This window comes from Microcaecilia unicolor, chromosome 7 (assembly GCF_901765095.1).
Source record: "Microcaecilia unicolor chromosome 7, aMicUni1.1, whole genome shotgun sequence".
In the NCBI taxonomy this organism is placed as follows: Eukaryota; Metazoa; Chordata; class Amphibia; order Gymnophiona; family Siphonopidae; genus Microcaecilia; species Microcaecilia unicolor.
This window is the reverse complement of record NC_044037.1, coordinates 72,102,771-72,117,215: the sequence shown is the minus strand read 5'-3', so window position 1 is coordinate 72,117,215 and position 14,445 is coordinate 72,102,771. Positions and strand designations below refer to the sequence as shown.

At 42.3% G+C, this 14,445-nt stretch overlaps 1 protein-coding gene across 1 annotated transcript in view; it reads right to left on the bottom strand.

Annotated features, from left to right (window-relative positions):
• FRMPD3 (FERM and PDZ domain containing 3) overlaps positions 1–14,007 on the bottom strand; it is a 178,142-nt gene extending 164,135 nt beyond the window's left edge. Inside the window, exon 1 of the mRNA XM_030210741.1 lies at positions 12,971–14,007. Within this exon, the coding sequence (XP_030066601.1) occupies positions 12,971–14,007 (1,037 nt within the window). The remainder of the gene's footprint in view (positions 1–12,970) is intronic.
• Between the last annotated feature and the right edge of the window lie 438 nt (positions 14,008–14,445).

Here is a 14,445-nt window from a genome sequence, read left to right as displayed (position 1 = left end):
TGCCCCTTTTTAGTACGCATGCCTCTTTTTATTTATTTATTTGGATTTTGCTCACACATTTTTTCAGTAGTAGCTCAAGGGAAATTACAATTCAGAATATGCCTAATAGAAGCATGTGTACATTCCAGTTATTGCCAATTAGTGATTATAATTGGTTATGTAATAGCAAAAAAAAGCACCAGGAGCCTTCAAAATTGGGACATAGTTTCTTTATTCATACTCCTTGAACATCAATTCTTTGATTAAATGACACAACACAGGCTATATTTTGGCACACAGCGCCTACATCAGGAGTCAATTGGGTAGTGATTTATTAAGATCAGCTAGGGCTTTCTTCTTAGTGGTGACAGTTGGATGGTGTCCCACTTCTCACAAATAAGATACGCTGAATCGCTCAGTAAACTAGAACCAGAGTGGAGCAGCTCTGGAACTTTGACAGTATTATGTGCCTCCAGCAGATGGTTGCAGTTTGGACTGATGCAGCAATTTTTTTAAATTTTTGACTAGGACTGACTGACTCCCTGTGGCACAGTGGCACCAAGGTTGAGTCTCATTAGCATGTGGGGAGCTCTCAGGGATGGTCAGCTGACCTTTCCCCCAGTTGAATGAAAGGAAGTGTAGCATGATCTGAGGAATTTTCAGAGTTATTGATTTTGCTGGAAATAGATACAAATATATATGTAAAAAATATATATGGCAACTTGAGCAGAAATCAGGAAACTGGCCCTATCCCCCTGAAGGCCAATGATAGCTTATAACAATAGAACTAGCTGGGTGGATACAATTACCACATCCTCCAAAGAACAAAGTCTGCATATTGACAGCAATCACAGAGGACTGGGTTATAACAAAAAGGCAACGGAACTCCCAGACCATGACCTACCTAATCTGACAAAGAAAGCCCATTTATCTGAAACTCACAATGACCCATCTAATCTTGTCAAGTATCTCTGGGTGTGTATAGTTTAAACATGTGATGAGCTACCATGCTCCATTTTAAAAACCGGAGAGAACCTACCCCTGAGTTTTCATTGGATCAATACACTCTACCTGATTTCAGCCTATTGACCCAACAAGAAATTATAAAACCTGGATCACGGTCTGCCCCCCCCCCTCTTCTCCCTGGAATCTGCACCTCCCTGGACCTTCACTGAATCTCTCTGGGACAAGCCAGGTTCCATTCTCCACAAATCTGCCAAAAATACTTCTTTCCAGCAAGGACCTCCTTCACCACTCCAACCAGCAGCAGAAAGAATTCATCTGAACCTCAATCACAGACCAACTACAGAGAAAAGAGCTCCTTCACCACTTCAGCCAGAAGCAGAAAGAATTCATTTGAGCCTCAAAGTGAGTACTATTAAGCTAACCTAATTCATTATTCAGACTATCTAACAATATGTATTTTGTGGCCACATTTCCTTGTGTATTCCCTGTATTGTAAATAAACATTATTGGTAAAAATCTGGTCCTTATGTTCTGAGCACATGTCCTTAAATCTTATACAGCTACAGGTTATTGCAATTCCCAAAATCAATATATCCTTTTTTATCCCCCCTCTTTCAGAAGAGCTGTTTGAATATCAGAGTCCTGACCTGTAGCTTCACAGGTCCTCTGCCGGTAAAAAGGTAAGTAGGTATGGGTCACTGACCTCACCACTATGAATTCAGGTTTTTTTTGTTCCCCCCATTCAGAGCTTACAGCAGCAATGAGAGAATTCAGTGCAGCTTGCTTTCATACAGGCAGTGAAGAGGATTCCCTGTAGTTGGAGGTCAGTACTGACAGTGCAGAGGGGAGATTCCTGAGATCAGATCAAAATAGGTGTGGGATATATGGGAGCCACACATCAGTTCCATGACCAGTTCCTTCTACCTCTCCAGGATGGAGAATGCATACTGGCATATCTTCAGGGGGATATATTAGCATCAGCCCACATATGCATATGGGCCAGTGGGAGTTTGGGAAACAGCTACAACTGTATATTTCCCCTAGCTGGAACAGTAGCTATGTTGCCTTCAGGCTGCATTTCTCCCTCATGGCCTGCAGTGTTCAACCAGGTAGGAGAGCTGACAGCTGAGCTTTGGAGCAGACCAGTCCAGGAACCCTTCTATAGGATATAACATCTTGTCTACAGAGAGCCTTTCTGTCCTGCAGATTTTCTCACCTCTCTGGATTTATCTGAGATTTATTTCCATATCTTAATATGGGATCACTATTAGAGGTTTCTTTTGTTCTGTGTCTTCAGCAGTCACAATCAGTTTAGGGCTCATCTGTTTGGGCTAGCCATTGCACTGAAAATGTCTTTCTTCACAGAGGGGTTATCAAGTTCATCTTACCTGCATGACTGGCTGATCCCTCTCAGTCCGTTCAGTGCTTGGGAGCCTGCTTTGTTGCCACAAGAGCAAGTATTTTCTTACCCAGGAGAAAATACTCAAATTGAGATTGCAGCTTTCAACCTTTTGTGCTTAGCAGGATCTGAGGTGCATGGAACTACCTTCCAATTCTTGGGTCAGTGGCAGCAATACTAGATGTGGTCACCTAGACAAGAGATCAACATGAGGCCACTCCAACGGCTCTTCTGTCCCACTGGTCTCTCAATTACAGGAATACTACACTCAACTTCTCCTGTCATTGAAAGTCAAGAAGGCTCTGATTTGGTGCAATTCCCCTTGGCATATTCTTAGGAGAATGGATATGAAATGCCTGCAGGACGGTGATCACTACCAATATGAGTCTATCAGGTTGAGGGCCCTTTGCTAGAGTAGTTAGCTCAGGGTTCTTTTGATGCACCAGGAAGCATCTTGGTCAATTCAATATTTGGAAGCAAGAGCCATTAATTTGTCCTTGTAGGCATTTCTGCAAATCCTGAGGGGAGCTTGCAGTCTGAGTGTTGTGTGCCTACGTCACAGTAATGGCTTATGTCAACAAGCAGGGGGACAACTGGAGTATAGCTGTCACTCATTAGGTTGGTTTACTCTGCCCTTGATGTGAACAGCAATCTAAAGGTGATCTCTACTCCCACATATCTGGAATATAAAATATGCAAGTGGATTTTCACAGCTGACCACATCCCAGACCCAGGGGAGGGGGAGTTGAGTCTCTCTGCTTTTCAGTTGGTGATAGAGTAGTGGAATTCTGCAATAACTGACCTTATGACAATGCATCAGAATTCCAAGATTTCTGGTTCATCAACTGAATATACTTTTTGTGTATTTGTATCTGATGATGCTGTTAAGTAGGCCTGGAGGTCCTAATATTAGCTTTGTAAGTATATCCTATTTCTATGAAGCCCATAGCTCCTTTGACTCTGTCTCAGCATACACTTCCTATAAAAATGAACCAAATGGGCACAGAGGAGTTTTTCTTGTTCACACATCACATTTTCAAGATCTTTATGAAGACAGTTACAATTCTAAAGCTATATAAGAGCATGGGAATTATCAGCTGATTAATGGCTGTGTCTTAACCTGTGATGTTAAAGCACCATCCATATTTATTTTAATCTCTAATATTCCTTACTTATCTTTACTTTTAGTAATTTATGCTTGTTGTTCACTTAAGTCAATTGAACTTTGTGCCTGACTGTTCAAAAGAGCAAAACAAGGGGTGCCTGCAATCTTCACAAGTTAAAATATTCACATGGTCTTTACTACACTACTTGAATCACAAATCCCTTTTGTAACTCTGATGACTTTTTTGTGCTCTTAGCAGTCCAGTATGGTGAGGTAGCTTCCAAAATCTCTCTGTCCCATTGGATCAAGGAGGCAATTAGGGGTTTGATGGTATGTGATTGAACCAGAGGCCAGTTCTGAAGGGTCTTAACAACAGTTCAGGTGACCTCGGGTATGTGGGGGGTATTATTAAGATAGTTGTGCCTGAAAATTTTAGCAAGGTGGTGACATGGTCCTCATTGCATTCCTTTGCCAAGCATACAGGTTGTAAATAATCATGTCAGAAGACTGGGCCTTTGGAAAATTTATTCTTGAAGGAGCTTTGTCTTCCTCTTGCTTGAGGTCTTAGAGCTTGGATATACCCAATCAGTCTGGATGGGTGTAGCAGGATGATAAGAAAGGTGAAATTGGCCCTTACTGTTAATTTACCTTCCTTGATTCATGCTCAACTAGTTCAAGTCCCACCTGGTAAGACTAAAGCTGGAAGGCATTCGCTCTTCATTGCCTCAAGTGACCAGTAATACAATGTTCATGATCATCTTTGCAAAAGATGCTCTTTGGGAACTTGTTTCCATAATTCATAGAATTCTATTCTAGGTTTATCATTTTTTAGTTCTTTTTATGAGAGCTTATAGTGGCAAATCCAGGGCTGTATCACTCCTTGTCACTGAAAAAGTTGTTGTCTCTGCCTCCATCTGTTGGTAGGGTGATATAACCCATCAGTCTGGACTGGTCTAGCAGGAATCAAGACAAGTTCATTAGCAGGTAAGACCAAATTTCACCCTTGTCTCAGGTGCAGAATTAGATTATAAGCCCTCTAGAGACAAGGAAGACCAACTGTATCTGAACTTAATCAATGAGAGATGATACTACTGAAAAGACATAACCTAATTAAAAAATAAAATAAACATTTCCTAATGCACACATTAAAATCAATTTTAATATGTATGTTAGCCATATCATAACGTAGTGCATAGGGGCCCTTTTACAAAGCTGTGGTAAGCACTAATACGTGCTTACTGCAACCTAAAAATGCCTATTGCGGGGCACACTCTGTCCCATGGTGGTTTTGGCATGTACGCATGCTTCTCATGTGCTAAATAATAACGTTATTTTTTTTGGCGTTGGGGGCATGTTTGGGGGTGAAGATGTGGACATGTTCAGTGCTAATAGTTTAGCACATGTCCATTGCCGCACGGTAACCCATTAGTGTGTGATTAGCACGTGAACCCTTACCACCTAGAATATAGGTGTAGTTAAGGGCTCATATGATAATGGCCATGTGTTAATGGAAAAATTAGTGCGTGACCATTATTGCCGATATATAAAAATAGTGATTCTACCCATACGTAACAGGTGGCCTCAGCGCACGGGAAACCCACACACCAGTCATAGCACAGGCCACCTTTTAACACAGCTTTGTAAAAGGGCCTCTATGATTATTCCATTCTATCAGTGGGCTTGTAGTTTCAGTTTCTCTAATAGAGCAGGATCAGACACCCCAAGGCTGCAATCAATTAGGCCACAGCTTGTCTTGATGACATGGAACCTGTTGGTAATCTCATCGGGATCACCTTTTGCCTCTCTCATTACTACTCTGTGAAAATCTGATTTTTCCTGCTCCTGATATCCTTGGACAATTATCAACCCTTGGTGTCTGATGATATCACAAGCAGGGAGCTTACAAAGTTAAGCTTCACAAGCAACTTTTACTGACTAATATCCGTGAAGATAAACACTTGATTCTAACTGGACAGGTATTAGGCTCCTCTTTTTAATCATTCTCTCTGTAAGTGTATGGGGTCAAGCGGACTGATACAGACTACAGAAGGACAAACACAGATGTATGGCGATGGTCTCTAGAGGTGGCAATCTGCACATAAATTGTCCACAAACAGAGCAGAGCACAAATGAGGGATCTGGCCTCATGCTCATTTTGAAAGTTTTTTTTTTTTTTTTTGCTGTTTTAGATTTTGTAGAAATACTGCTGTTGTTTTAAACTTGACTTAAACATCTCTTGCTATTTTAGGCTTTGAACACATTGCTCACTAATAGGGGAAAGTGCTCTGAGAGAAACCCTGATAGGTATGTGTCCCTTTAAATTATTTATTATGTATGGTTCATATTTATGTTCTAAAACTTTAGATTTATGCTTTTCATTTAGTATTGGTCATTTTTATGCATGTATTAACTGTTACTGTTCTATTATCTATTATGATTTGCCTAATTATTTGCTTTTTTTGTTAAATATTTGGATGGCATGATTTTTTAAGTGGAGGAGTAGCCTAGTGGTTAGTTGCAGCGGATTTTGAACCTGGGGAACTGCATTCATTCCCACTGCAGCTCATTGTGACTTGGGCAAGTCACTTAACCCTCCATTGCCCCAGGTACAAATAAGTACCTGTATATAATATGTACACCACTTTGAATATAGTTGCAAAAACCACAGAAACTTGGTATATCAAGTCTCATTCCCTTTCCCCTTCCCCTTAATTTATTTCTTTGGTTGCGCGATCGAGTATTTTATGATTTTAACTTTTATATATGTTCTGATTGAATGGTGTAAGGTGAAACATGACTACGTTAGGCATCTTGAACAATAAATATTTGTTTCTCTGGTTTAGTGGTCTGCTCTGCTCTGTTTGTGGCAATGGTCTCCTACATTTGAGTCTGCTAACTTTAGTATTTATTACAATAAAAAACAATGACTGTCAGACTGTATTGTGATATTCACTATAATAGCTACAGAACATTGTATTAGATTCATGTGCTGTCATTAAACAAATACGAAGTCTTATATCATAAAATCATTGCTGAATGAAATCAAAGGTAGAAATAGTAAATCTGCCAGGCAGTGATTTGTCTACTTCAGATAGATGTGTATACAAATTTCTTTAGGAAATACAGCCCCCTTTCCCAATGTCCCTAACATTACCTTTCAAAGTGTAGTTCATAGCTCATATTTATTTGATACACCACAAATCAAATAAATCTAAGTGGTTTACAAAAATGACAGCTTGGTTCTCCACAGGTGGTTAAAGGCTATAGAGAATCAAGCAAGAACTAGAAACCTCTGCTTGCTTAATTTTCATGTGTGTGTGTGTTACTATCACCTGTGATACTGTTTAGGCAGTACCGCAAAGAGGTTCTTGTTATATCAGAGCCTGACAAAAGTTTGCTTTCTTCTTGTTATTATTTACCAAAACATTTTGTTCAAGTTTCACATAGTGATTAGATAAATTGACCCCATTAGAATATTTTGATTTAATGAGCCCCCCTGTTTACTAAGCCGTGCTAGCGACTGTCGGTATGATAATATCGACACAGCATTAACACATGGCTTAGCAAATAGGGGGGTAAGATTTTAGAAATATCTCAGGATCAATTTTCCTAATGAGCCACCTTTCTGGTTTCTTTTGTGAGTGAAATGGATACGATTGAAATGATGCGGTTTTATTAAAAACAAGGATTGTTTTATGTTGGAAAGATTCAGATATTTCCTGATGTGGCATGAGCTACACAACAACGGAGGAAGTCCTTTCTGCAGTTAAAGTCTTGTGTACATACAATAAGGACCATGTTCTTTTTGAAGTTCACCTGCAAATGCATCTTGAAGTTATCTGATTCAAGCTATTTTTTTGGGAACTTGATAAGTAAGAGAGTTTTTTGTTAGGAAAAGAAGTTAACTGATTTTCTTTTATATTGTCAGATATGTGTGGGTTTGTATTTGTAAGGGTCTTAATTAATTTAGGTGATAATGAGTGTGAAAATGATTCGATCTTTGTAGAGTCTCTTTCAGATATTTTTCCCTTATGTATATCTCCACCCTTCCCCCTGATGTAGACACAGGTAAAGAAGGTACACAAAGAACATATGCCATGCAGCTTCAAGCCACAAACATGGAACATTGTGCACTTGCGATGGAAAAGTTAAGGAGAAGTCAAACTGATTGCGAGGTGGATTTCAAGCCTCATTAGGAAAAGCCTTACTAAAACATTTTCAGTTGGGATTTACATTTCTTACAGGAGGACTCTAATCTAATGTATGGGGAGAGATCATCATTCCAGAGGGATGGGGCTATGACACTGAAACATGAGCCATGAGTATAATCCATACAAAATGTACAGTGAGAAGGAATAATCAAGAGATTATGCTGGAATGAGCGGAGAGTTCGTAGAGGACAGTAAGGACTGAGGAAGCCAGAAAGTAACAAAGGAAGATCTGTATAAAAGATCTGATGAGCGGTGACCAGAATTTTAAATGGCTCCCAGTGGAAGACCGGGTAGCCAATGTTCAGCTTACAAGAGTGGGAATAACATGATCATACTTCCTTTTAATAAAGAGCAGCTTAATGGAAGTATTCTAAATAAAGTGCAGTCCTCCTAGTTGAAAGACAGTAATTCAGAGAGTACCATTGCATTTTAGGGTTATAACTCTCAAGTCATGTATATTACTCCCAATGCTTTCTCCTAGATCCAATGGTTTAGGGTTCTAACTGTGTATGACAGTATTCCAATCCTACTTGAAGCCATGATAGCGATTTCATATCTAACAGCAACACATCTGACATGCAGATTAATGCCTATAGGGTTCTCACAGTGACTTCTGCAGAGAAAATATTTCCAATTTTGTGTGTAATTTTCTCAGCTGCTCCTGAGATAAAATTTCCATGTCAGAAAATCAGTAAAATATGGCATATTTTTAAAGATGCATATTTAATTTTACAATATGAGTTTTTATGTCACAAAAATCATATTTCATTTAAAGCAAACATGACAACGTTTAAAAAATATATCAATTAAAATTGTCTATCACTGTTAAGGTTAATTCACATTATCAAACTTGAATGGAACACTACAGCCACATATACTTAACCCTTAAAGGGCAATTCTTTAAATGGCGCTAACATTTACATGCCCATTATATACATAAATGTTTAGAATACTAGCTTACACATGCATATATGCCAGTATGCTGCTAAAAGCGCTATTGTGTTAATACTCAACTATTTTGCATAGTGTGTATTTACAAGTGGGGCATAGACAGGATGAGCCAAAAAAAAAAAAAAAAAAAAAAGAGTAACTCCCTAGAGCAATGGTTCCTTAATCTGCTCCTGGAGGCACCCCAGCCAGTCAGGTTTTCGGGATATCCATACTGAATATTCATGAGATAGATTTGCATGCAGTGGAGACAGTGCATGCAAATCTCTCTCATGAATATTCATTGTGGATATCCTGAAAGCCTGACTGGCTGGGGTGCCTCCAGGACCAGGTTTGGGAACCACTGCCCTAGAGGGGTTTTTTTTTTTTGCTGTTTTGTCAGGTTTAGGTTTATTTGATAGAGCACCAAGGAGAGGCATCATCATAGTGGTTTACATAATCAATCAATTCTTAATTAAATACAGGAGAGCCATAGCCAGAAAGGAACTACAAAACATCGATAGGACAACTAAGACAAGGCAGGAAGGAGAGGGAACTTGAAGGGAGAGGGTAGGAGGGATCAAGCAAGAGAAACCAACAGGTCACACACATAAACATACTGCTCTAAACAAGCGAGCTGCGGGAAAGGGAGGGAAAAATAAAAGCTATGTACAAAACCCATATAGTTGCCAAAAAAAGTTTTAAGGGCTGTTCTAAATGCTAATAAAGAGTACAATTGCCATAAATCTAATGGGAGTACATTCCAAAGGGCAGGTGCATTATCTGGGGGTGACTTTTTGATTTCACCTGCTTCCTTTTGTCATCTTCACACTCAGGTTTAAAACCTAGGGCCCTGTTTACAAAAGTGTGCTAGTGTTTTTAGCACATGCTAACCATGTAGATACCTATAATATTCCTATGGGCGTCTACACGGTTAGTGTACGCTAATTTTTAGCACATGCTAAAAACGCTAGTGTGCAATTGTAAACAGGGCCTCTAGTAATGTACTGTCTGAATTTCTCACCAAGGAATCTTCTTCCTGCCATAGAAAGATGTAAGCCATCCTTACAATATAGCCTTTTATTTTTCCATACTGTATATTGTCCCATCCTCCTATGTATCTAAACCTTCTTGTTGACACCAGGCTTTGATCTACTTATTGAACTTCTCTATATTATGAAGTTTTTCCTCTCCCTTTCCACAGAACTGCCATGTGTAGAGTCTAAATGTGGCTAGGACCTGAGTGAAGAAACAAAAAGAAGGAAAAAAATATCCCTAAGAAGTCTTCTGATGAATGGAATAGTGAGGAGATACACCAAAGTGGACAAGGAACAGAATCGACTTGTGCGCAGAAAGAGCCTTTGTTTAAACCAAGTCACAATAAGGTACGCAGGTAGACAGCACAAGGATCAGACTTGACACAGCTGTCAGTACAAACGCCGACGTGCTGCTTCTTTGTGGATTGCTGTTTACAATTTTGCATGTGCAGCTGCTTTAGAAGGTTATCATCTCTGGATTTTTGACTCCTGATGCAGGCATAATTGCCAAAACACAGTTGTGTCGAGTCTGATCCCTGTGCCATCTACCTGTGTACCTTTTTGTGACTTGGTTTACATAAGGCTCTTTCTACGCACAAAGCAATTATGTTCCTTGTCCCCTTTGGTTTATCTCCGCATAAGTGGAAGACACATCTATGTTCTGCCATGCTTCACCCCGGTATATGCCCTTTTGAAAATATGTGCTAAGTTAAGGGTATCTTTGCAGAATAGTGGCTAGATACCCTACTAATATGTGGGTATGTGTACATATACATGTAAGTGCTGGTATTCTAAACATTTACATGCATGACCCACATGCATAAATGGGTGCCTGGGTTATAGAATTGCCCTTTATGGGTCCTGCAGCACTAATCAGGTAGAATCAGACAACATAAATACCACACTACTTTGTGATGTAAGTTCAAAACCAAGACTGGCCAAAATGTCTTCCTCCTGGGAATGGGTAACTTGGCAGCTCTGCCTAAGAATGCTGGCTGAGTTCTGGCTGGCTATTTCCCAGTGCACAGATAGGAGGCATAGCATAACCAGCTATTCATGTGCCCCTGGAGCCAGCCCTTTACCTCCTCCCATCTCCAACAACCACAATCCTGAAAAAAGACCCATAGCTCCCTGATTATCCCTTTTCCTTCCCCAACCCTCCTTCAATGCCTACCCACCCCACTCCTGCCCCATCCCCCTTTACCATAGTTCAGTGGTTCCCAAACATGTCCTGGGAGACCCACAGCCATTTGGCTTTCCAGGATATCCACAATGAATATTTTTGAGATAAGAGTTTCCTGTGCTACTTCTATTTCATGCAAATTTATCTCATGCATATTAACTGCAGATGTCCAGACAACCCAAGTGGCTGGGGTCCCACATGACAGGTTTTGGAACCACTGTCCTAGTCCATCATCTCCCTCTCCTCTATGTATAGGAGGCAGGATGATGTATTTTTACCTGAGAATCAGTTCTAGAGTAGAGAGGAGGCATTCCAGCTACCATCTAGGTTGTAGTTCAAAATCTGCCTAAAGTTTAATTTAATTTAACCCTTATTATCCACTTTGTCACCATTGCAATGTACAAAGTGGCTCCACATAATACACAAATTACATATTAAAATAAAATATATAAATTACAATAAAATAAAACAAGAGCTAAATAAAACATCTAAAAAATATCACAATCCTATCTAAAATGCATTTAAGTGATCATAATCCTTCAAATTTTGCTTCCAGATTCCTAAACAAATGTCTTTCAAATTTTATGAAAAGAAGAATATTCTAAGATCATTTCAATTTCTTATGACAGCATATTCCAAAGAGGGGGGAGCTCCACCAAAAGAGTAAACATGGGATCTTTGTAGTATAAATGTCATGGGACCCAGAATCACAAAATTACCTTGTTGCCCAGATCAGATCTTGGGTAGGCCTATATTTTTCCAGTTTATCACTCAACTACTTTGGTTCAATCCTATGGTATGTTTTGAATGGTAGATGCAAAAGTTTAAACTTTACAGGCAGCTCCACTAGAAGTCAGTGTAATAAACACAACAGAGGAATCCATCTGTCCCTAAGAGTCTTCCAGGTCACCACTTCAGCCACCAGATTTTGAATCCTCTGCAGTTGTCACAACACACCCTTCCCAACCCTACATAAATTATGTGACAGCATCCAAATTTGGATGTCATTTACTGAATTTAGTCCATTATGATCTTCTCTGTTTTATTCTCCATTCCTTTCCTAATAATTCTCCCTTTTCAGCACATTGACTATGAGGGGTATAATTGAACGGGGGCGGCCATCTCCGGGGACAGCCCCGGGAAGTGGTGGAGCCAACCGTATTATCGAACAAGATGGGCGTTCATCTTTCGTTTCGATAATACGGTCGGGGCCGGCCAAATCTCAACATTTAGGTCAACTTAAATGTTGAGATGGCCGGACTTAGAGATGGCCGGCCTTGGTTTTCTCTGATAATGGAAACCGAGGCCGGCCATCTCAAAACTGGCCAAATCCAAGTCATTTGGTTGTGGGAGGAGCCAGCATTTCTAGTGCACTGGTCCCCCCTCACATGCCAGGTGTTATGGCCCGGTAGTAGTGAGCCCCTGTGCCCTGACTGAGCACGGCAGAGATGGAGTGACGCCGCACTCGGTCAGGCAGCTAGACAACCCCTAGCTTCACCTGGGAAGCGACCACCATTCACCAAGAGTTGAGCTCCCAGTTGCAGGTGGCCACCAGGACTTCTGGAACCGGCGGGGTTGCACAGCCGCTGACCAGGCTGACAGGCAAGCAGACACAGTCCAATAGCCAAGTAATCCATAGGGCAAAGAATAATTAAACCAGTCCAAGGTCTAGGCAGGCAGCAAACAATCATGGTCAGGAAAACAAGCCGAGGACTGGTACACAGGAAAACAGGAACTGAGGAAAGCCGGTGAACAGAACTCCAGCGTGGACCTCTGAGACAATTGAGGCCAAAGCAATGAAGGACTGAAGGCAGGGCCTTAAGTAGTGGAGGAATTAGGCTCAAGCATGTGCAGCTGATTCAAGATGGCTGCCCCCATCAGCAGAGGTGCCTACATCCAAATATGGGCTTCCTTCCTGACCTCGTTACTCCAAGATGGCTGCCCCCTCCTGAGCTAGCCAAGATGGCTGCTGTCCTTGATCCAACCAAGAGGACGGCTGCCAGAAACAGGAAACAGAAACAGACCCATCCTGGAGAAACCACATCCAAAATAGCTGGCTATCTCAGCTGGACCGCACCTCGCCGGCGAATTGGCCGCGCAGGCCTGGAACCAGGTGAGGAACGTAACAGTATCCCCCCCTGACGCCTCCCCCTTCTCTCCGGCCCAGGTCGAGTAGGATGGAGAGAATGGAACTCATGGACCAGGTCTGGAGCATGGATGTTGGTTGCTGGCTCCCAGGAGTTGTCTTCTGGTCCAAAGTGGTTCCAGGACAGCAGGTAGAATAGCCTTCCTCCACGCAGCTTTGAGTCCAGGATGCGGTCCACCTCGTACTCGGGATCTGGATCGCTCTCAGGCACAACCACCTTCTTGGGTTCAGGATGCCACTTGGACCTGCGGAAAGGCTTCAAGAGAGACACATGGATGGCATTATGCACCCGGAGTTGACTGGGTAGGTGCAACCGGTAAGTGACTGCTCCTATTCTGGAGCGTACCGCAAAATGGCCAATGAAGCGTGGAGCAAACTTGAGCGATGGGAGCCGCAGTCTCAGGTACCGGGTGCTTAGCCACACCCTCTCTCCCGGCAGGAACGTGGGCGCCGCTTGTCTCCTGCAATCGTAAGTCTCCTTGGCCTTGACCGCTGCCCGGCGCAACTGCTCCTGCACCTTCTTCCAGGCCTCCTGAAGCGAACGGACCGTGGGCTGTACCTGCGGTGGGACCTCCGCGGGGGAAATAGGTGGAGGTAGACGTGGATGGCGTCCATAGATGGTGCTGAACGGTGTAGTCCGGGAGGCTGAATGCAGGCTGTTGTTATAGGCAAACTCAGCCCAGGGTAGTAGAGTGGACCAGTCATCCTGGTGCTGATTGGAGTAGGCCCGGAGGAACGCCTTCATTGTCTGGTTGACCCGCTCCACCATTCCATTAGTCTGAGGGTGGTACGCTGATGAGAAAAGAGTGGTTACCCCAACGGCTGAACACAACGCTTGCCAAAAGCGGGAGGTGAACTGTGAGCCGCGGTCACTAATGGTCCTTTGGGGTAATCCATGGAGCCTGAAGATGTGGGTTATGAAGCTGGCGTCAAGGCTGGCAGCAGTGGGTAAGGCCCTCATAGGAACAAAGTGAGCCATCTTGGAGAACCGGTCTATCACTACCCAAATGACAGTGTTGCCCTGGGAGGCTGGTAGATCAGTGATAAAATCCATGGACAGGTCCTCCCAGGGACCTTGTGGGTACCGGCATGGGCTGCATCAAGCCCCACTGCAGACTCAAGAAAAATGTCAGGAAGTATTTTTTCACGGAGAGAGTAGTGGATGCTTGGAATGCCCTCCCGCGGGAGGTGGTGGAAATGAAAACGGTAACAGAATTCAAACACCCATGGGATAAACATAAAGGAATCCTATTCAGAAGGAATGGATCCTAAGGAGCTTAGCCGAGATTGGGTGGCAGAGCCAGTCGGTGGTGGGAGGCGAGGATAGTGCTGGGCAGACTTATATGGTCTGAGCCAGAGCCAGTGGTGGGAGGCGGGGCTGGTGGTTGGGAGGCGGGGATAGTGCTGGACAGACTTATACGGTCTGTGCCCTGAAGAGGACAGGTACAAATCAAAGTAGGGTATACACAAAAAGTAGCACATATGAGTTTGT